General features: G+C 41.3%; 1 protein-coding gene across 1 annotated transcript in view; it reads left to right on the forward strand.

Moving 5' to 3' along the window:
• The window catches only part of LOC139110326 (odorant receptor 13a-like), a 97,281-nt gene that overhangs the window by 66,864 nt on the left and 8,368 nt on the right, over positions 1 to 22,049 (forward strand). Inside the window, exons 2-4 of the mRNA XM_070670005.1 lie at positions 7,694 to 7,946; positions 8,024 to 8,124; positions 8,226 to 8,549. Coding sequence (XP_070526106.1) covers positions 7,694 to 7,946; positions 8,024 to 8,124; positions 8,226 to 8,549 — 678 coding nt within the window. The remainder of the gene's footprint in view (positions 1 to 7,693; positions 7,947 to 8,023; positions 8,125 to 8,225; positions 8,550 to 22,049) is intronic.

Below are 22,049 nucleotides of genomic sequence, written 5' to 3' on the forward strand. Positions count from 1 at the left end.
GCGGCTGGTCGGCCCGCGTGTAAATTAAATTATGGCCGGGGCCGCGCGACGTTTTGGGCGAACGGTGGTGGTCGCGGCGCGGGGTCTGAAGGTGTCTTCGTGGCCACAGGCCACAACATCTCGAATGCTACATTTCTATTGGCGTAACCGATGGAAACATTCCGAAAACGTCCGAATCGCGAATAAGCACGGTCTTAAGATCACCTTTGTCAAGACGGTCTTATATCAAATAAGACCGTCTTAAGCGACGCCGTCTTCGTCAAGACCACCTTATTTCACGACTATGAATACATGTGATCTTAAGACGGTCTTATTCGAATAAGACGGTCTTGATTAAAACCGTCTTAAGCAATTGCTTGAGACTCGACTATGAATACGGGCCTTAATGCATGAAATAAAAAGATATACGCCGGTTTAAAAAAAAAAGTCTTAATCTCATAATTATTGTCTAATATATACAAACGCAGAGATTTAACTTATAATGTATAAAATAATAATTATAGATTTAAATTTATATTATATAAGGCTTATCAAACATTAAAAAATTTTTATATATTAATGCTTCTGCTTGTGATAAATTTGGCGAGTATACAATATTCTTTAGAAGAATTAGTAGCAAGTAACGCTTGTACTGGCCATGGAAAGGTTTTATATAAGAGTCTCTTATGTAGAAGGAATAATTTTTTTGTTTCTCGAAACGAGGGCAGCTCCAAACTATATGGTCCGGAGTCTCTTCGATTCTACAGGGTGGACAGTTGGGGGAGTCAATAATACGGAATCTAAAGAGACTTTCAGCCGGGGAGGGGTGTCCAGATCTAAGTCGACATATTGAGACTATGCTTTTTCTATTTAAATCGAGGTCTAAAAACTAGAGTCGGCAAAATCAGTCAAAATAATTTACAAAATATGTACGACCTTTGCTCCTTCCGGAGATTTGTAGCGCATCTAGAGACTCCACAATCAGATTCTCCTTCCAGAGTAAACGGTAGTTTGTGAGGAAAAAGCTTAGTACAGTATTCCTGCCCGAATATATAGCCTCTTTAGCTAATAAATTCATTTTTTTGATCTCTTTTATTCCTATGTGCGCGAGGATCCAAATCAATGCGATGTCGAAGCCTAAATTGCTAAGATAAAATAATTCGTCTTTCAGTCTGAAAGTGTGAGGATTGTTATTACCAAAAAAAATCTTAATTAGCGAGAGACGTGAGAACAAAACGAGAGTCCGTAAATTTTTGCAGAGATATAACCCGAGAGTCGTAAAACGTCGAGAGCCTCTAGAATAGCCAGAGCTTCTACAAAGGAGGTGGCAAGAAAATGTGGAGCTTTGGTTTGTCTTGTATGCAAAGAATCCCAAGAAGTAACGGTTATGGTGGTGTGTTAAGTATTAAATTTTTTTAATCCGTCCGTGAAAAGATAAAGGGTTTTTGGATCCTGGTTCTCAAAAATTGAGTTGGATTTATTGTTTGGCTTTTTTGGGTTTTTTAGAGAAAAGCCAGTAATGAGGTCGATATTGGGGGAAAAAGAGAAAAGGTTATATTAAAACGAGTAATTGAATGGTCTGTCTTCGGTTTTAAGGCAAGGAATAAAATCTTGAATTCTTTTAAATAAACGGATTAAGGGAGGATTAACCTTGAATATATAAGATTGACAAGTATCGTCTAGATTGGATATATTGTATTTAATAATAATGTGTTGAGAGGGTGGTTGTCAAGGGCGGCAACTCTTGTTAGATAGTTCTTTCCAAGGAACTCATACCTTTTTTCGAGGAGTAGATCCTTGGCTTCAGCCAGAATTATATTTGTGGGGGAGGATTTACGCAACCCTAAACAAATTCTAAGGGACTCGTATTGTATACTCCGAAGTTTGCCATTTAACGCTTTGCTAAGGCCGTGAAAAAGAAAACCGCCGTACTCAAGCCTTGATCTGATCAAGATTCAGTATATTTTCAGCAATAGAGTAGAATCCGCGCCCCACTAAGTGCGCTTGAGCTATCAATATTTTTTGTAAATTTTGACAGGCAAAGCTAATGGTTAATATAATAATCCTTGTTATATCCCAAACCCCTAACAACAAAAGGCTCGAGAATAACGATGAAGTTTCGCACGCGCGACAAAATCAGCAAGATCGGCAGAATAGCACTGATTGCGGTAACCCGGCATTTCCGGCCGAGACGCGACGCTTCTCAAACCTTCGCGGTTGCTACCCGCGAATTACTGAGTGCTAAGAATTTTGACTTAGCAACAGCAAGGTATACAGTACTGAACAAAATAAATCATACACTTTTCTAGAAATTTACTTTGCCAATTTAATTATTTTTTTATCAACCAAACAGATTAGTATATACAATAAAATGAAAGAATTTTAAAGTGTTTTAAAGAAGCAAGTCTAAAATAATAGAATTTATACTTAATTTTTTAGAAATATATGATTTACTCAATATAGTTACGTTTTATCTTGGACAAAATAAATCATACACAATACATAGTATACTTTTAAGAACAGCCAATGTTTACATTCGTTATTCTGCTTATACTATATTGTTTATATTCTCTTTCTGTACGTATTTGTTGATTTAGTTGTAGCTTGACAAGCAAGAACAATGGCAAGAAAACAAATTTTTCTTAATATCCGAAATTTGGTCATTCGTGACCGACAGAGTGGAGTATCGTTCCGAAAAATAGCTAATACGTATTTAATCTCTGTTGGAGCAGTGCAACATATATGCAAAAAATACAAAACACACGGTATTATTGCTAACTTTAGTGGTAAGGGTCGAAAAAAGGCTACAACTTCTTATGATGATAGAAGAATCGTTCGAATAATTAAAAAAAATCCGAAGCTATCGTCACGAAATATTGTAGAGATGATGAATTTAACAGTTAGCAGTCGAACTGTGCGTCGCAGACTTAAAGAATCTGGTTTAAAAAACGCATTTGCAGTAAAACGTCCTTTTATTAATAAGAAAAATATAAAAAAGCGACTTGAGTTTGCAAAGAAATATATAGGAATGTCTCTAGACTTTTGGAAAAAAGTGTTATGGACTGACGAAAGTAAGTTCGAGTTATTTGGAAAAAAACGACGATCTAGAGTGTGGCGGAAACAAGGTGAATCTCTCAAAGAAGCAAATATTCAGGAGACTGTAAAACATGGAGGAGGTAGCATTATGGTGTGAGGATGTTTTGCATGGTCCGGTGTCGGTAAATTGGCCCAATTTGAAGGCATATGACAGCTAATGGATATATTAATGTATTATGCGAGAACTTAGAGGAATCTTTTTTAAAATTGGGTTTAGAAAACAACTTTATCTTTCAACAAGATAATGACCCTAAGCATAAAGCTAGGAAATCTATCGCATTTTTCAAGTCGGCTAAGATAAAACTGCTTGAATGGCCAGCCCAATCACCTGATTTAAACCCAATTGAAAATTTGTGGGCATATTTGGATACGAACGTAGAGAAAACAAACGTTACAAATATAAAAACGTATTATGCAGCCCTTCAAAAAGCTTGGAACAAGATAGATAAGAAATATTTAGAAAACCTCGTTGAAAGTATGCCTCGCTGACTGGAAGCTGTATTAAAAGCTAAAGGCGGATATACAAAATATTAAGTAAAATATAAAGTAATTTAATTTGTTTGTATAACATTATTTATGAAACGTATGATTTATTTTGTCTAAGATATAATTTAACTAAACTGAATAAAACATTTATTTCCACAAAATTAAGCACAAATTCTATTATTTTAGACTTGCTTCTTTAAAACACTTTAAAATCCTTTCATTTTACTGTATGTACAAGTTTATTTAGTTGATAAGAAAATTAATAGATTGGCAAAATAAGTTTCTAGAAAGGTGTATGATTTATTTTGTCCAGTACTGTATTAACGGGTAACCGCGGCTCAAAGAGGCATTCGCTATTGTAACCGCGTGAAGCTAATTGTTGTCAAAAAGGGAACCAGTTAAGGAAATAAACGAAGTACATCAATTAAAGTTTGTCTTTATTGAAGAGATCTTCTCTGCGCTATTGCAAATTATCCGGAGAACGGACCCCACGGCACCCTTGCGGTGTAACAACAATAATCCTATTTGAGGTTGGAGGAGAGATTCATTCCCAAAAAGCATATAGATTGGCATAATGGAATTATAACACATTTTAATTTTAAACTTGGGTACTTTATGCAACCCGGAAATTGTTTGAAAATACAAATTTTTGATTTTTCGTGGGCAAGAGTGAAACCTAAATTTGCCAAAATGCATGAAGCTTCTAGTAGAGTCTCTTCCAATCTCTGAGTTCCATTATGAAGGTCATGTCCTACGTAGGCGATCGCTACATCGTCCATATATTATAGCAAACTTATTAGTAGTATATTTAGAAAGTATATTTAGAGAGTTTAGCTCGTCGGTGTAACAAGCGTATAAGATCGGACTTAAAATTCTACCCTGAGGTTGTCCTCGGTATTCCCAACAAATTTCGTCAATATCTCCGAAGCGACAATGCACCCAACGCTCGGCTAACAAGTTATATACAGGGTGTCCCATACCTCATGACCCACCCGGGAGACACAGGTAGTTCTAATTATTTTGAACAAGAAAGTCCTATACCGTTTTTTTTAATTTGGGCGTTTATTTGCGAGAAATCCACGTTTTAAATTTATTATATTCGACCGAGAGCGAGACGATGTGACAACGCGCGAGCGAGCGGTGCGGCGATACACGAGGCGTGGTTAAAGACATTACGCGAGCGAGACGATGCGATGACGCGCGAGTAACACGATGCAACGACGTGCGACCGAGACGATGCGACGACGCGCGAGTGACACGATGCGACCGAGACGATGCGACGACGCGCGAGTGACACGATGCGACCGAAACGATACGACGACGTGCGTCCGAGACGATGCGACAACGCGCGAGTGACACGATGCGACGACGTGCGAGCGATGTAATACAACGACGCGCGAACGAATTCAAGTATAATTTTCGCGGCACAATTAGTCTACCGTTTCCACACCATCTTGTGCGGTGAGGTAGGTAGATCGGTGCGTTTTTTTTAAAGTGGTGTCCCCAGGAGGCCTAATCCACTTGGCGACAAGCTCAACGTAACAATTGCTCGAAGTGCCGTCCTTGTGCTTGTAGGCAAAGTTCGGCCCTTCGAACAATTTGTCGTGTTGCTCTTTCCGCCATATCAGGCGTGATTGTATTAAAGGCCGCTATAATTTCATCGCGAACCTCTTCTACTGTGTGATCACGCATGTGCTCAACTGAAGCTTTAATATGGCCCCATACAAAGTAGTCCAGCACATTCAAATCCGGGGAACGTGCTGGCCAGGCGATGGGGCCACCGCGACCCATCCATCGATCCGCGAAATTGTCATTTGAAACAGCCCGCGCGCGATACGAAAAATGTGCTGGGGCACCATCCTGTTGATAAATTAGTTCCTGCCTTATTCGAAGCGGAACATCTTTTAATAAGGCAGGAAGCTGATTTAATAAAAAATTTGCGTAGCCTTTCCCATCGAGTCGCGGTGGTAAAAAATAAGGTCCGATCTGAAAATAATTAAACAATATTACGCATTTGTCATTATTTTTATTCGACAAGTTTTTATGAAAAAGAAATATTTACCACTTTGTTTCCGATTATTCCGGCCCATACGTGCAGACTCCAACAATATTGAAACGCACACTGTCTAACACTGTGCGGATTGTCGTGTGCCCAAACAACATAATTTTTCGAGTTAAATACCCCGTTAGGGATAAAAAGCGCCTCGTCCGTCCAAAGAATTTTGTCCGGAAATCCGGGGTTTCGCCGACACTGTGTCAGGAAGCCTACAAGTATAAATAATTTTTTTAGAAAGAACGCGTTTTAATTTGTTAGAAAAATAGAAAAAAGGAATACCTTGGCAAAAATAAATGCGCTGCATTGCATCCCGTGGGAGAAGATGTTGCACCCGCTGGTAATGAAACGGGTGCAACCCTTCTTCCCAAATAATACGATGTACCAATGACTTTGATACACCGAGATTTCGAGAAACACGCCGCACGCTGTTGCCCGGATCTTTTTCAAAGGCACGTAGAACGTCTTTTTCGACGCGGACGTCCCGGCGTGCCGGATATTCGTATGTTCGAGGCCGCACATCTATGCACCCAGTTTCTCGCGCACGTCGCACACACCGCGAAATTGTTTTTGCCGTGGGATGGACACGGTGCGGATATTTATCTCGATAAATTTGTACTGCGGCACGCGCGCTTTCGTGAGCCAAACCGTAACATATGATCATGTCCGTATACTCGATTGCCGTGAATTTCATCATTTTCTGTACTGTGATAATCTACCACTCACGCAGTAAGATTCACGAAGAATGGTTATCTTCTCGCCGACGTACGAAAAGATCGAGTTAAAACATTTGAAAATCGGAACATCATCGGTCTCTCTTTCCAAAGCATCGACGACGTTCCAATAAACGAAAAGGTGCAGGGGAGAATGCCCATTCGCTTAAGTTTAGTTATAAGTACGTCCTCGAAGACATTATCGATGGCGGATTTAATATCTAAAAAAACTGCGGGTATTGCACAATCTGATTTGGAAGCTCGTATGATTACCGCATACAGAATAGAGAGATTGTCAATGCAGGATCTGTTTTTTCTAAATCCGAATTGAGTACAAACAAATTTTTTATAATGTTCAAGCCACCATCATAATCGATTACAAACCATACACTCCATGATTTTACATACACATGAGGCGGGAGAAATTGGTGAGCTTATCAGAGGTAGTTTTAAGGACGAAAAACATGATGTAGTCTATCTATTCTGTGATCAGTGTCTTACTCACAAAAAGTTCGTTAAAAATATTAAGTAAAAAGTGTGGCCCTTCGAGGGGAAGTTTATTATTTATTTCTTGGGTTGAGTCTACTTTTAAAGCCTTTAATAGTTTTTCAAACAGCTCTATGTTCGCTGTTATTTCTAAGTTCCTCACAGAATTAAAAAAATTTTTCTTTTTAATTTTACGCAATCTTAGTCTACATTTGGCTTCCGCAATTTTAAATCTAATAAAGTCCTCGCAGATGAAAAGTTTTATATTTAAAGAGAGCGTTTTCTTTAAGTCGAATGAGTTTTACACATTCTTTGTCCCACCATATTGTCATATTATGTTAATAACTTTAAGTGACTTAAGCACAATCTATTGACGATAAAGCGAAAAGAACTTTTAATTGGACGATGATGACAATAATAACGACGTTTCTAATCTTATTTTATTTCTAAAAGAAAAGTTTGCATTGCGAAATCTCCATTCGTAGAATACGTAGCAAAAAAATAAAAACACTTTACTAATATAAATTAACCTTAAGCTACAAAATGAATCAAGTTACAAGGCGATCGGTTCAGCCATTATTGTAATCCGAAATATGCATTTTTCAAGTGACGTCTCGTGTAAGAGAGATCGGTAGTACGCTGCATCTACTTGGTTCGAGGCACTACCGTGTTTCTTGATTGGTAGGATGATGCACCTCTACTTGGCGCAAGATACTACCGTGCCTCTTGATGTAATATGTTTTTATTTTTATCTTGTGTCGGGAGATTAAAATTGTTACAATTGAACAAGTATAATTTGAAAATTACTGAAAGTCCTTTTTTCCAATTATTTAAATTTTTTAATATATATAGTTAATTAGTTAATAAATTATTTTTGCAGGCCGTCACGTCAAACTTGTGTGCAACGCTGCTGTTGATAATGATACTGGTGAAGCTGGGCAGCTTCATGTTCTACCGTGATATGATAATGGACTTAATTCACTTCGCCGAGAAAAATTTCTGGACCGCCACTTATGACGAAACAGGCGCTCAAATTCTCGAGAGATACGACAAATTAGGAATGACAATGATCTACACTTTTACATTCATCGTTTACGTCGCTACCTTCAATTATATCTTTGCACCTTTCTTTGGTATAGCTTTCTTCTAACGCGACGAATATCGTTTCTCGAATTGGGTAAAGCAACGTTTCTTTTTTTCTTTCCAACAGAACCCCGAGAAACGAATGAAACAAAGAAGATTCTGCCTTTTAAACTGTGGATCGATTTCCCGTATCACTCACCGTATTATGAAATCACTTACGCGATACAGGTAACCGGGCAGCGTGCGAAGTAATGAGCTCCGTTTAGTTGCAGATGCGATTCGTGTCAAAATAACTAACACGTTTCTTCGCATTGCGAGCACTTCTGCAGTCGCTCTCGACGATGCATTCGGGCATTTGTACCTTCTGCTTCGACAACTTTGTGAGCACGTTCAATATCCACGCGGCCGCACAGCTGAAGATCTTGGCACACAGGGTGGCAGCCGTCGTCGAAAACTGCATCAAAGATACGATGGATCAGAAGCGACCGTTGGATGCCACGACACTGGCGTCAAAGAAGCTGCAAAGCTGCGTGCAGCAGCATCTCATTCTTATATGTTATGTGCGTAACATGCAGCGCGTGTTCGCTATTATATTACTTGGACAGTTGCTGCTCTCCAGTGTGGTCATCTGCTTCGGTGGATTTCAATTTCTTGTAAGCTTCAAAATTTTATCATTTTCTTTATTTCACGTTCCGTTGTGCTTGTCGGTTAATTTCACAGTTTCACGGCAAACAAATGCTCGCAAGGAATAAAATTAAATTTAATAGTTTTGAATTTCCAATAATGTTGCCTATTACTATGTAACATCAAGAGGATTATATTTTTATTAAATGGTTATTTGAAGGAAATCCTCAGGAAAGATATTCGTGGGTGAAGTAGGGAGTTGACGTACCACCGAATTTTGCGTGGGATTCGAGATTCGAAACCATGCTATTTTACGCGCAGATTAAATATTCAAGATTTTCGGACTTAGATTGAGCGCGTAGTTGGTTCTTTTTTAAAGAAAGGAGGTAAATCCTTATTCTCTGGGATAGAACCAGGCGTGGTTATTCGCATATGATGGATAATAGGGTTAAATATAAAATGATTAACTCAGAATTTTCAAAACAAAATTAACAAATTTAATATTAATCATTACGTCTAAAATAATAAAATAGATTTAACGTTTTGGCAGAAAGAATTATGAAATATGAGAACGCTAAACAAATTAACAAATTTAATATTAATTATTATGTCTAAAATATAAAAATAGATTTAACGTTTTGGTAGAAAGAATTATGAAATATGAGAACGGTTTTAGTCTTATTAATAAGTATAATTTTAACATTGTAATAAAAAAACAGAGTGTATTTACAAGAAAATGTATGTGTTTGTGTATAAAATGTCTATTCTGTGTATAACTGTGATTCAATCTAATGTAATTTCTTCGATCTCCACTACTCTTGCCGTGGTCCTTGGAAAAACGAGATCGACTAGCCGCATCGGGGCCAAGAAAGGAGATTCCACCCCGGGGTAATATATAAAGAAATAAGAATCAGGAGCAGAGCGAGCCGCCTGTCTCCTGATCTCTTCTGGCTCAATGTGGTCAGGGCCGATGGAGTAAACCCCAACCGGAACAGGATCTGTCCACGGAGTACAGGCCTTGTGAAGGAGCTTTAGGAGAGGGTCTATAACCTCCCTTGGTTCTGGATGCTCCTTGAGAACCTCAATACTCGGGCCGGGAGATGGAGGTTGATCGGAAAAGTCTACTTCTGGGAGAGAGATGGATTCAACTTCGCCCAGAGAGTCGGCTTCCTCGGGTTCAAAAGGAAAAGGAGGCGGTGTGAGAGGAGAGGAACAAGCACGAAATTCACCTCCGGGAAACTATGATTCGGAGATGAGGGACGAATCTGTGGAGTAAGATGGAGTCGTGGGGCGGAATTGTTCCGATCCCGGCTCCGTGGACTGACTTGAGATATCCAAGATGTTGTCAAAATTTTGTCGGATGTTTTATCTATGCAGTCGTTGAAGGTTTCTTCTGGAGGGAAATAGCCAAATAGCGGCTCCGGGTCTCTATGGATGGGCGACGGTGGCGGAGCGCCCGGACGTGGGGACCACGGTCTCTCCTCGTGACGCGGAGGAGTCACGAATACCTCCTCGCTTGGCGCCGCCGCGACTAAGTATTGCAGAAAGAAACGACGTACGAGCTTCCTCAAGTTTTTTATTTGCTTATTTCGCCGCGCCCGGCTCTTCTTTAAAGTTTTCTTGTTAGATAATTCCACTAAAAATTTATAATTTGATTTTAATTTTTATTGAACAAGATTTTGAGAATTTAACAAAGAAAGGGTCGAAGGAGACTCGTCACCGACGATTTCCAAAGCTTTCGACTCGTCCATTAATGAATCTCCGCGGTTCATCTTAGGCGAGGGTCTCTTGCCGTTTTCTTAGCCGTGGATAGTCGCCAAACTTCCAGCAACATTTCGCGGCGTGAACCACAGTAAGTCGCTGGTTATTCGATGGCGTATCTCAGCCGATATTCGGAAGCAGTTTTCCTCACACATTAGATTCACAACGAAGTCCAAAAAACAGAATCAAATCTCTGAAACTCCGACTTGGACATTCTCTTCTCTCTTTAATTGAAATTATTAAAAGGAACACTTGAATTGAATAAAACATTTAATGAAATCGATTTTCGCGGGAATACATAATTGATCGTGGAGACTTACTTTTTCGGAAATCTTCTAAATGCTTCTTGTCTGCGTTTTCAGCAACTTTGCACAAACAAGCACTCGCGATAGTTTTAGCAAAACGTGTGCACTGGAATTCTGGTAAGCAAGAGAGCGTGCTCCGTTGAAACACAAGATTTTATAAGCTTGGAAAAGGGGAGGACTATTCCCGAATTTTCACTTTTCCGAAATTCAAATCTTTCATTTGCTGAGCTTGTTCCTCCACTTTTCCTATTTTACAATTATTGGGCATTCGCACCCCATCCCTTCTCTATTTTCTTAAACTTCTAAATTTTCGCCCTTAGTTTCTAGATTTTCGTGAGGAGTACCCGAGAACCATTGGTTTTTAGGAATAAGATGTCTACAAAATACCCCCGCCTCAAAAGTTATCCCTTCCGAGCCTTCCAGAATTTTATTATCATTTTTAGAGAGATGGTGGGAAAACTTTTACCATCTGTATGACTCATTGCGTTACCTGATTTTATTGCCTTTGTCCGCACCACATATTTCGGTAATTACGGGCCTCTCACGCCCTTGGTTTTTCTAAGGCTTAGAATCTATGTGCAATTATATTTTAAGTAAAAGTTATTTTTTCTTTTCCTACGATGGACAGTCTAATCAGAGTTGAAATATTTATGAGCCTTTAGGTTTTGATTTTTTTTTCATGTTTAGACAAATGTCTTTTGTCTGGTTTTCGTTGGCGCCCGTTTACAATTTGTTGCATGTTTTTTATGCTTTCACGCAATAACCAGTACCAGAATATGTTAGTGTTAAGAATTGTCTTTCTGAAAGGTTCTGAAGTTTTTCCTTTTGTATTACAATGGACTACGGTCTACCTTCCCCTTAACTAAATTTTCTAATATGTGTCGAAAAAAAGAGACGCGGAGTCGGAGACGTAACACTCCATTTTTTAGAATTAAAATATCTTTTCTAGATATGATTTTATCCTGTTTTAAGCTACAGCTTGAATTTAATACACTGTGAGCTAGACGTGTACCTCGAACAAAAAGCACTTTTTGACTGGATTATAACTGCCAGATACGCACAATAGGCCTTTTCAAAGTATACCGTTACACAGTTCAAACATCATTTTAGCCAACCCCAAGGTTTAAAACTCCCCCAAAAAAACTTGATTTTTTAATTTTTGGCCAGCTTTTTGGGATTTGGCCGCACTGTGCGTCGCCAACCACGGGGTGGAGTTCTCTCCGTCTCGGCCGAGGGCTCTCGGCTAAACGACACATAGTAGGTGCAGCCATCCCTGGTTTCGCGTCCTGATACAACAAACTTCAATCATAAATATTGTTGAACCGGGATCTGCGGTGTTGATCGATTTCACCGTCGCGACCGTTAAATAGCAATCGCGTCATCGACGATTATCTCGTGATTCCGCGTCTTATGTATTGTTTGCATCGACCTCTTGTTACAGCATAACCGCATGCTCAAATTTCAATCACGGCGTTGCAATCCATCATTATTATCAATGTAACTTCTCGCGCGCAAATTGTTCTCGCGTCCAATCAATATTATATTTTAGATATTCTTTTCTTATTTGTTTATTCGTCAATAAACATGTGTTTTCTAACTCCAGTTTCGTTACATAACCGGACCTCCTCTGATCGAATCCCGGAATCCCGACGAGCATACCGGGCATAGCTCGCTAAGATCGACATTCGGTCGAACGGAAAACAAGGTCGTTTCAAATCAAGAACTCATTGCTGTTTGTCAGGCCAATAAGCTACAATTAAGCAAACAGCATATGATTAACGATCTGCAAAATTTATTACGTGACTTTGTTAAAGAAGCAATCTAAAAAGGTCATAGTGACAATGTTAAATAGTTAAGATATATCACATGGAAACCAATCAACAGTGCAACGTGAAACAGCCATAGAAAACAACCACAAAATGGGAATTTTCGGCAAGTTTGGATTTTGATATCAAGAAAAATGATTGAAAAAAATATGTGGACAGAATGGAGCAATATTTTATTGCAAATGGCATTACGGATACACAAAAAAAACGAACCATTCTGTTAAGCAAAAATAACGCCGAAACATACAACGTTATAGACAAGATTTGTAAACCAGACAAACCTGGTGCCAAATCGTACAAGAAGATTGTGAAATTAGTAAAAGCTACTTGAAACCGGATGCATCATATTTAGTTTACCGCTCAACTTTCCGCCAACGTGTGCAAGATGAAAGTGAATAGATAAGTGAATATGTTGCTGTACTAAAAAAATTCGCTTACCACGCCTCACGTATCGCTGCACTGTCTCGCTCCCGCGTCCGACGCATCGTCTCGCTCGCATATCGTATCCGTTATCAGTCAGTCGTCCAACGTGCGAACCAAGTGAGGCGGGCCGTATTGCCAGCGTCTTGGCCCGCTTCGAATGACGCGCTTTTATTCGGTCGGATATATTTAATTTTCAATAATTTTTTTTTCAAAAATAAATGCCTAAATTATAAAATGGTACACGACTTTCTTACTTGAAATAATAATATCTACGTATTTTTTTCGAGTGGATTATAAGGTACGAGACACTCTGTATATCTGGAAATGGGTGATAAGTTTCTGGTTTTAAAGGAGCTTGGGAATTAGAAGGATACAAATGCGAATGAATATCAAACTGCGGATAGACCCAAGTTCTTTCGTTAGGTTGAGTAACCGGAGGGAGAGATTCACAGCAAGATGCTGCTTGCGTGATATCAGGAGCCATATATTTAATGGTATTTGTAATCAAACGTGAAGGAGTCGTGTTAATTAAGCTATGGTTCGTTGGTGGTCCGGTTGGAACTGGTCGCAAATTTTCGGGGATTTGTTGACGCGTTAAATTCATGGGCTACGACACTATAATTTTTAGGGAGATGTTAAATGTTGTGAAGTCTTTTCCTTCTTGCTGGAATAATAAAAATTTATATTTTGACTCATTCCTGCTGATCGAGGTTATCTGGGTTCGAGCGGCTCTGGTTGCTGCTTCTTCAGGGATGAGTAGCGGTCGGTCATTGAACTCGTACGTTCGGTTTGGATACGTCGAAAGTGTCGAGTTCCTGACGCCGAATTGTTGCATGGATAATTCTTCCACAGTTCGTTTGCGAGGAAATTGGGCAGAGTAACGATGTTAATACTGTGATTCCTTAACTCGGTAGTTCTTTCTGCCTAAAATTGCGAGGTTTATACAGGGTGATTCAGAACAACTATAGTGTCCGTGAAAGGACATGTTGTTCAGATAACTTTGAGATTATTTTTCTTCTTCGAAAAATTTTTCCGAGGCTTCGTTTTCGAGTTATAAAATTTAATAATTAACTACTCACCGGACGGCTACACATGGTAGGCAGGGACGGCGTAACTCAGACTCAGACGTGGAGAACCCGCGACGAAACCGTGACTCAGCTGACCTGTTACGCACGCTACACAAAATATTACAATTATCCTTTAATTAAGCATTTGTTAATTAATTAATAATAATTTCTTTTCATCAACATAAGAAGTCTAATAATTCTCACTTGTAACGTCATTCGGTTTTTCTTCATTATTTATTTATTAAATAATAAAGAAAGCTAGAATGACGTTGCAAGTGAGAATTATTTGATTCTTTATGTAAATAAAAAGCAAGAAATGTATTAAAAAATTAACAGATTGTCGATGCACAAAAGGCGTACGCACGCACACACACACGCACACACACACGTTCGGGAACGATCGTCAAATTGAGATGTTATCACGGCCGGATTTGTTGACGTGCAAACACGTTTCAACTTGTTTAAGCGAGTTTAAACTTATTTCTGCCCGTCTTAAAATTTTGTAAAAGTTAATTCGCGTGAACGAAAAGATGTTCGTCGAATAAATTATTCAGTTGCCCTGAGAAGGGCAAATTATTCGATTGCCCTGAAAAAGACAGATTTTTTTCTTTAATTTTTTAGATTTTTTTTTATTTTTTCAGATTATTTTTTGTAGTCTTTTTAAACTTTTAAAATACTTTTTAAAATATTTATTCTACCAAATTAATTGTACAACGTTAACATTTTAATCATTTAAATAATTGCTGAAAAAGATGTTCCTCGAATAAATTATGTGGTTGCCTTGAAAAGGGCAGATTATTTTATTGCCCTGAAAAGGGCAGATAATCTCTGGTTTAGAGCAAGTGCTCGAAATGTCCGCCGTCCATCGTGATGCACGCTCTCATTCGCCTTAATAAATTTTCTTCGGTTCTTTGTAACATTTCTTCGTCGACGGACCAAATTGCATAATGCAACTTCTCGTACAATTCTTCTTCATTTTTTGGTAGCTGTGTGGCCCTAGGCCACTAAAACCATAGACTCAGACCCCGCGCCGCGACCACCACCGATCGCCCAGAAAATCGCGCGGCCACCGCCAATTAATTAAGTATCACGGGCCGACCAGCCGCCCGCGGCGTGTAGCGCGGATCACCGGAACGTGTGACATGGGCCGCCCAACCGCCCACATCGCGCACCGCCACCGACCGCTCGGGAGTGGGAGGTCCCCCACTCTCGGGCCCACGGGTATATAAACTGCCTCGTACGCAGACGAGGCACCTTTTCCTCGCTGGAGAGCACTCCAGCATCCGACCCTCCAGGTCTTGGGCGCTCCCAAGACTTCCTCGACCGGGCTCACCCGGCCTTCGATACCGCTACCTCCAGGACTCGGGCGCTCCCGAGCCTGTCCTCGACCGGGCTCACCCGGCCTTCGATACCGCTGCCTCCAGGACTCGGGCGCTCCCGAGCCTGTCCTCGACCGGGCTCACCCGGCCTTCGATACCGCTGCCTCCAGGACTCGGGCGCTCCCGAGCCTGTCCTCGACCGGGCTTACCCGGCCTTCGACACCGCTATCCTTCCCCCAGGACTCGGGCGCTCTTGAGCCTTCTTCCGTCCGGACGCTCGCGGATCTCCCTTGCCACGGTCCGAACGGTCTTCTCTGGACTTTGCGCCGCGAACTCACGCGCCGCGGAAATTGTACGACCGTCACGGCCCGAACAGCCTACCATGTAACCGGCGCCGCCGACTCGCGACCGCGAAACCTGTCCGATCGTCATGGCCTGAGTGGCCCATCTTGTGTATTCATACCGCCGACTCGCGACCGCGAAACCTGTCCGACCGTCACGGCCTGAACGGCCTCTCTTGTACATCGTACCGTCGACTCGCGACCGCGTATTCCCGTCCAAACGACACAACTTGGGGAGCTTCTTACACACCACGTCGCCGACCCGCGAGCACGCCGCTCCGCTCAAAACGATACAGCTCAGAGGGCTTGCACCACCCGTTGCGCCGCCGCCTCCCGACCGCGTGACCCCCGGACGCGGGGCCCACCCTGGATCAACGCGAAGACGGCTCGCGGCCGTATACCGCCACCCTCAGAGCATAACACCGATCGATCCGAGAGTTTGAGGCTGGTCGTGTATCGTTCCACCGAGCGGCTAGAATATTTCTGTTGTTTTCTGCGTTACTTTAGCATTAGATTTCTTTTGTATTATAGATTTATTTTTGTGTTGCCATATATCTTTTCGTTTATAATAAAGTATCATTTATGTTCTTCCACGTTTAGTCACGTCTCACTTCTTACTCGTACCTTGGTTCCCGGCGAGCTTTCCTCCGATAAAACTACCGCGTTACAGCTGTCTGTAAATCAGACTTTTGCAGTGGCCCCATAAAAAAAATCTAATGGAGTTAGATCTGGCGATCGTGGAGGCCAACGTATCGGACCGTATCGGCCCATCCATCGCCGTGGAAATTTTTCATTTAAATACTCGGTGACAATCCGTGCGTTGTGCAGACCTGCACCATCTTGCTGGAAAAATATTTTTTTTCTTTCGAGTAGAGGGACTTCTTCTAAAAAGTCTGATAAATTTTCTTGAAGTAATTCCAAATATGACGGGCCCCTCAGTGTTGCCGGCAGAATAACAGGGTCCAGTATTTTGGTACCCATAATACCAGCCCAGATATTTAATTTCCAGCGTACTTGGAAATTGCTTGTGCGCGTTGCATTTGGATTCTCGTTGTCCCACACATGCATATTATGTGTTACGTCAGGAAGGTTAATTTTGTTTAATTAATTAATTGGAAGGAATTCCTCGAGATGGACTTTGCCGGTAGGGTAGGAAGGTGACGTACCACCGAATTTATGTGTGATTCGAAATTCGAATCTACACGATTTTACGCGCATATTATTATTCGGATTTCAATTGAGCGCGTAAGTGGTTCTTTTTAGAGAAAGGAAATGAATCCTTATTCTCTGGGATAGAACCGGGCGTGATTGATCGCTTAGACAGGATAGTTTAGGGTAATAATAAAATATTTAAGTCACGATTTTAATAACACTAAATTAACAATTTAATTAAAAACAAATGACTCTAATTACAAAATCAAAAGTAATCCATACAAGACAAATAAACAATTTAGAAAATTCATACAGCTCGTTTAAAATATAAAAATAAAGTGAGAGTTTTAACGGAACAAATCAAATAATAAGAAAAAGGTAGTAGGCGAACGAACAGATACAATTTTAACATAGTGGAGTTGGGTATTTACAGTATATACATGAGTGTAGGCGTGTGCGTGTGTGTGTGAACAATTATTAGTCTAGAGTGACCTCTTCGATTTCCACCACCCTCGCCGTGGATCTCGGGAAAACCAGGTTTATTAATCGCATCGGGGCCAGGAAAGGAAATTCCACCCCGGGATAGTAAATGAAAAAATGAGAATCAGGATCAGACCGAGCTGCCTGAATCCTGATCTCCTCTGGCTCGAAGTGGTCAGGGCCGATGGAGAAGGCCCTTTCCGGGACAGGATCTGTCCACGGAGTACAGGCCCTGCGGAGGAGCTCCAGGAGAGGATCTATAACCTCTCTCGGCTCTAGACGCTCCTCGAGGATCTCTATACTCGGGACTGGAGATGGGGGTTGATCGGGGAAGTCTACTCCTGGGAGAGAGATAGAGTCTTCTTCACCCAGAGAGTCGGCTTCCTCAGGTTCGAAGGGAAAAGGAGGTGGTGAAAGAGGAGAGGAGCAGGCTCTTGGCTCATCTCCGGGAAACTGTGGCTCGGAGACGAGGGAAAAATTCGGGGTATAAGAAGGAGTCGTGGGGCGGAATAGTTCCGATCCCGGCTCCGTGGACTGAGATGAAAGATTGCGCTCGTCGAAAGGATTCGTAATAGAGTTGTCTCGGCACTCCTCTTCTTCCGGGAAATAGCCGAATAACGGTTCCGGATCGCCGTGGATAGGAGATGGTGGCGGAGGGCCCGGACGAGGAGACCAAGGTCTCTCCTCGTGGCGCGCGGGAGACACGAAAACCTCTTCACTTGGTGCCGCCGCAAGAAGATATTGTATGAAGAAGCGGCGGACTAGCTCCCTCAAATTTTTGATCTGCTTATTCCGCCGCGCCCGACTCTTCTTCAACGTTTTCTTATTGTGAGATTCCACTAAAATTATTAATTGATTTTAATTAAATCTGAATTGAATTTTTGGAAAGTTTAATAACAATGGAGTGAAGAAGATTCGTCACCGACGAATTCCGAAGGTCTCGATCCGCTCATGAGAGATTCCGCATAATCTATCTTTGGCGAGAACCGCTTGCCGATTCTTTAGCCGAGAACAGTCGCCAAAGTTCCAGCAATATTTCGCGGCGTTAACCACAGAAAATCGCTAGTTATTCGACAGCATGTCTCAGCCGGTATTCGGGAGCAAATATTCTTACACATTTAACAGATCACAGGAACAATCAGAACAAAGTCAAAACCGCGGAGCCTCGACTCGGACATTTCTTTCTCTCAGACAACACTTGAAAACAATTAATTAAGATAAATATGTTTAGTGGAATCTTGTTTTTCGCCCAGATACATATTAAATCGTTGGAACTTACTTTGTAGGAGATCTTCAAACTGCTTCCTCGATAGATTCGGATTGGCTTGCACACTCAAGGCACTCACGTAAGGTTTAAGTAAACTAATGCGGTTGTAGCTGAGATGCAAGAGAGCGTGCTCAGTCTGAGCACAAGATTTTATAAGCTCGGAAAAGGGGAGGATTCTTCCCGAATTTTCATTTTTCTGAGATTCTAATCTCTCATTTGCAGAGCTTTTTCCTCCACTTTTCCTATCTCAAAATTATTGGGCACTCGCACTTCATCCCTTCTCTATTTTAAGTTTTCGCCCTTAGTTTCTAAATTTTGGTGAGGAGTTCCCGAAATCCATTGGTTTTAAGGAAGTAATATGTCTACGAAGCACCCCCGCTTCAACGAGTTACCCCTTCCGAGCCTTCCAGAATTTTTCTATCATTTCCATCGAGAGATGGTAAGGTAACTCTTACTTTCCATATGACATATGGTTACCTGGGTTTATTGCCTTTGCCTGCGTCACATACTCCGGTAATTTCGGGTCTCTTGCGCCCTTGGTTTTTCTAAGGCTCGGGATCGGTACGCAATTACAATTTTAAGAAAAAGTTATTTTTCTTTTCCTATGACAGACAGGTTATCAAAGTTGAAATATTTATGAGCTCTTAAATTTTGATTTTTTTGTGTTATGTCTAGACAAATTCTTTGTCTGACATCCGTTGGCGCCCGTTCGCAATTTGTTGCATGTTTTTTATGCTTTCACGCAACAAATTGTCCCGGAATATGTGGACGTCTGTTGAATTATTTTCTGAAAGGCTCTGAAGTTCCTTTTTTTTATATTACAATGGACTACGGTCTACCTTCCCCTTAACTAAAATTTTAATATACGTCGAAAAAAAGAGACGCGGAGTCGGAGACGTAACATATGCAAATTGAAAATTCCTTCTCGAGTAAATAGCAATTCATCACTAAATATTACACGAGAAGGAAATTCTGGATCGTGTTCTGCTCTTCGTAAAAATTCTTCGCAAAATGTTCTTCTTTTAATAAAATCTTTTTGTTGCAAGTGCTGCACGCGAGTATAATGATAGGCGTGCAGCTTTTCCTCTTTTAAAATTTGTTGTACCGACGAGTACGACAATTCTTCTTGTCGAGCAATATTGCGAATGCTTATTTCCGGTTCTTGCTCTACTGCGCGCATAACCCGATCGACGTTGCGTACATTTCTGGCATCTCGATGTCTGTTAGTGTCCCTCTTTACTGGCAAGAAACTTCCAGTTTCGTGCAAACGTGTAGCCGCATCGAGTATAACTCTAGGACAAGGATGTCTTCCTCGGTTTGGATACAATTCTGCGGATCTCCTTGCAGCAACATAATATTGCCCATGGCACTCGCCGAGTACCATAAGCATGTCGTAATATTCTTGATTCGTGTATGCAGCCATCTTTTCCGCTTCTATGCTCGAAATCAGTCAGAAAAAATTGATTGATAGTCTCATTGTCTTTCGATATTTATGCAAATTTTGCGGGGGCCGACGCCCCCCACTGCGTCTCCAAGCGCAAATCAAAACCTCCGCGTAACGTACCCTCCGAGAAACGCGACATAATTTGAGACCATAATTTTTTAATACATTTCTTGCTTTTCATTTACATAAAGAATCAAATAATTCTCACTTGCAACGTCATTCTAGCTTTCTTTATTATTTAATAAATAAATAATGAAGAAAAACCGAATGACGTTACAAGTGAGAATTATTACTTCTTATGTTGATGGAAAGAAATTATTATTAATTAATTTGTAACGAGGTAGGCACCTACCTCGTCCCGGCAAACGTCGGCCGGCCCGTCGGACCGAACATCGTCCGGCGGGAATAGGGGCGCGGTGCGCCCCGACCCTTTTAAACACCGCGAGTATTAACGCGCAGCGCGCCGTTACAAACGAGCGTACCGCCGTCCCGCGTCGCGCGAAAAGTAATACTATTAACGACCGCAACGAGCGCTGCGACGCCAACCCCCGGGAACCCGAGCATCCCGGGCCACGCAAAAGATCGAATAAAAAGGCCGGATACCGAGCGATCGGGAGCAGTCTTCCGATCTACTGAGCTCCGTACCGGATCTCCGCTCAGTAGCTTCCTAGACAACCAGCAAACCTTAGGAGTCGCTAAGAACGGGGGTCGAGCGTTCTCGGCCTCCGCCAAGGGTTCTTGGCCGCGACACCGCCTCCTTTCCTTCAAGTTATCAGGTTGCCGGTCACGACGGATAACGCGGGGTGAAGCGTGCTTCGCCTCCGCCGAGCGTTCTCGGCTTATCCCGCGGCAGACGCCCTGGCAACATCTCAAACCGTTTAGGCGGTTCCTGACGAGCGCGGCGCAATCCGGAAGTGAAGGGTCCTTCGTCTTTGCCGAGCGTTCTCGGCGATTGCCACCCGCGCTCCCGCTCCTAAGAAACCGCGGTCCACAGTAGGGGCCCCTCGTTAGAACACCGCGATTAGACTCACGCGACCGACGAAACTCTGTTTACGTCGCCTGTGCGACAAGCGCCGCGGCCTAAACATACCTGTATAGAAAACTTGTAAATAGAGAGCCAAAAATAAATGTAAATAGTCAAAGAAATATACACGAGACTCCGATTACTTTCGTTCCTTCCCGCGGACACCCCGGCCGGTCCTAGATACGCGCGACGACTCACCGATTACCGCGGCGAGTCGCTTGACCGTGTTTGGCCACACGGAGGGGAGAAAGGAGGGTGTTACAAATTAACAAATGCTTAATTAATGGATAATTGTAATATTTTGTGTAGCGTGCGTAACAGGTCATCTGAGTCGCGGTTTCGTCGCGGGTTCTCTACGTCTGAGTCTGAGTTACGCCGTCCCTGCCTACCATGTGTAGCCGTCCGGTGAGTAGTTAATTATAAAATTTTATAACTCGAAAACGAAGCCTCGGAAAAATTTTTCGAAGAGGAAAAATAATCTCAAAATTATCTAAACAACATGTCCTTTCACGGACACTATAGTTGTTTTGAATCACCCTGTATATCCAAAAAATTGAAGAAAAGAGGAATTATTTCATCATCAGATTGACTGATTGTTCATCTTCAAATTTACGCTACTGCTTTAATTCTGTGTTATCGCTTTAAATTTATGACACCAACCGTCTTTGATGTTTTCAGTCGTTACTGGATATCTTATTTTTATTATTTTCGCTGGTGATCATTGCACAACATCGGCCTGCTTCGGCAATTTCTCTGTGTTTTAATTTTGTAATATTACATGAATTTTGTCTTATTTCTTTATCTGGTTTTATTTCTCTCGAGATTTTTCCATGGCAGAGACACCTTCCCTGGTTTTCTTTATCTGAGGTAATAAAATCGAGAGGTCATGGTAACCATACTCTTTTACTAAACAGGGAGAATTTTCTAATTACCAACAAATGCGTGGTCCCCTGTGTTTCGTTTTATGACTTTACTGATTAGCCATAAGTATTAATGAATGTTAATAGCATTTAATTAATTAGAAAAGAAAAGGTCAGCAGAAATGTGTTACTCTTGCTCACAGTTTAAAAAGATAAGTTTATTTTAACAAAATAAAATTTAAAGAAAACAAAACATTATA

The sequence above is a fragment of the Cardiocondyla obscurior genome, linkage group LG20, assembly GCF_019399895.1.
Source record: "Cardiocondyla obscurior isolate alpha-2009 linkage group LG20, Cobs3.1, whole genome shotgun sequence".
Classification (NCBI taxonomy): Eukaryota; Metazoa; Arthropoda; class Insecta; order Hymenoptera; family Formicidae; genus Cardiocondyla; species Cardiocondyla obscurior.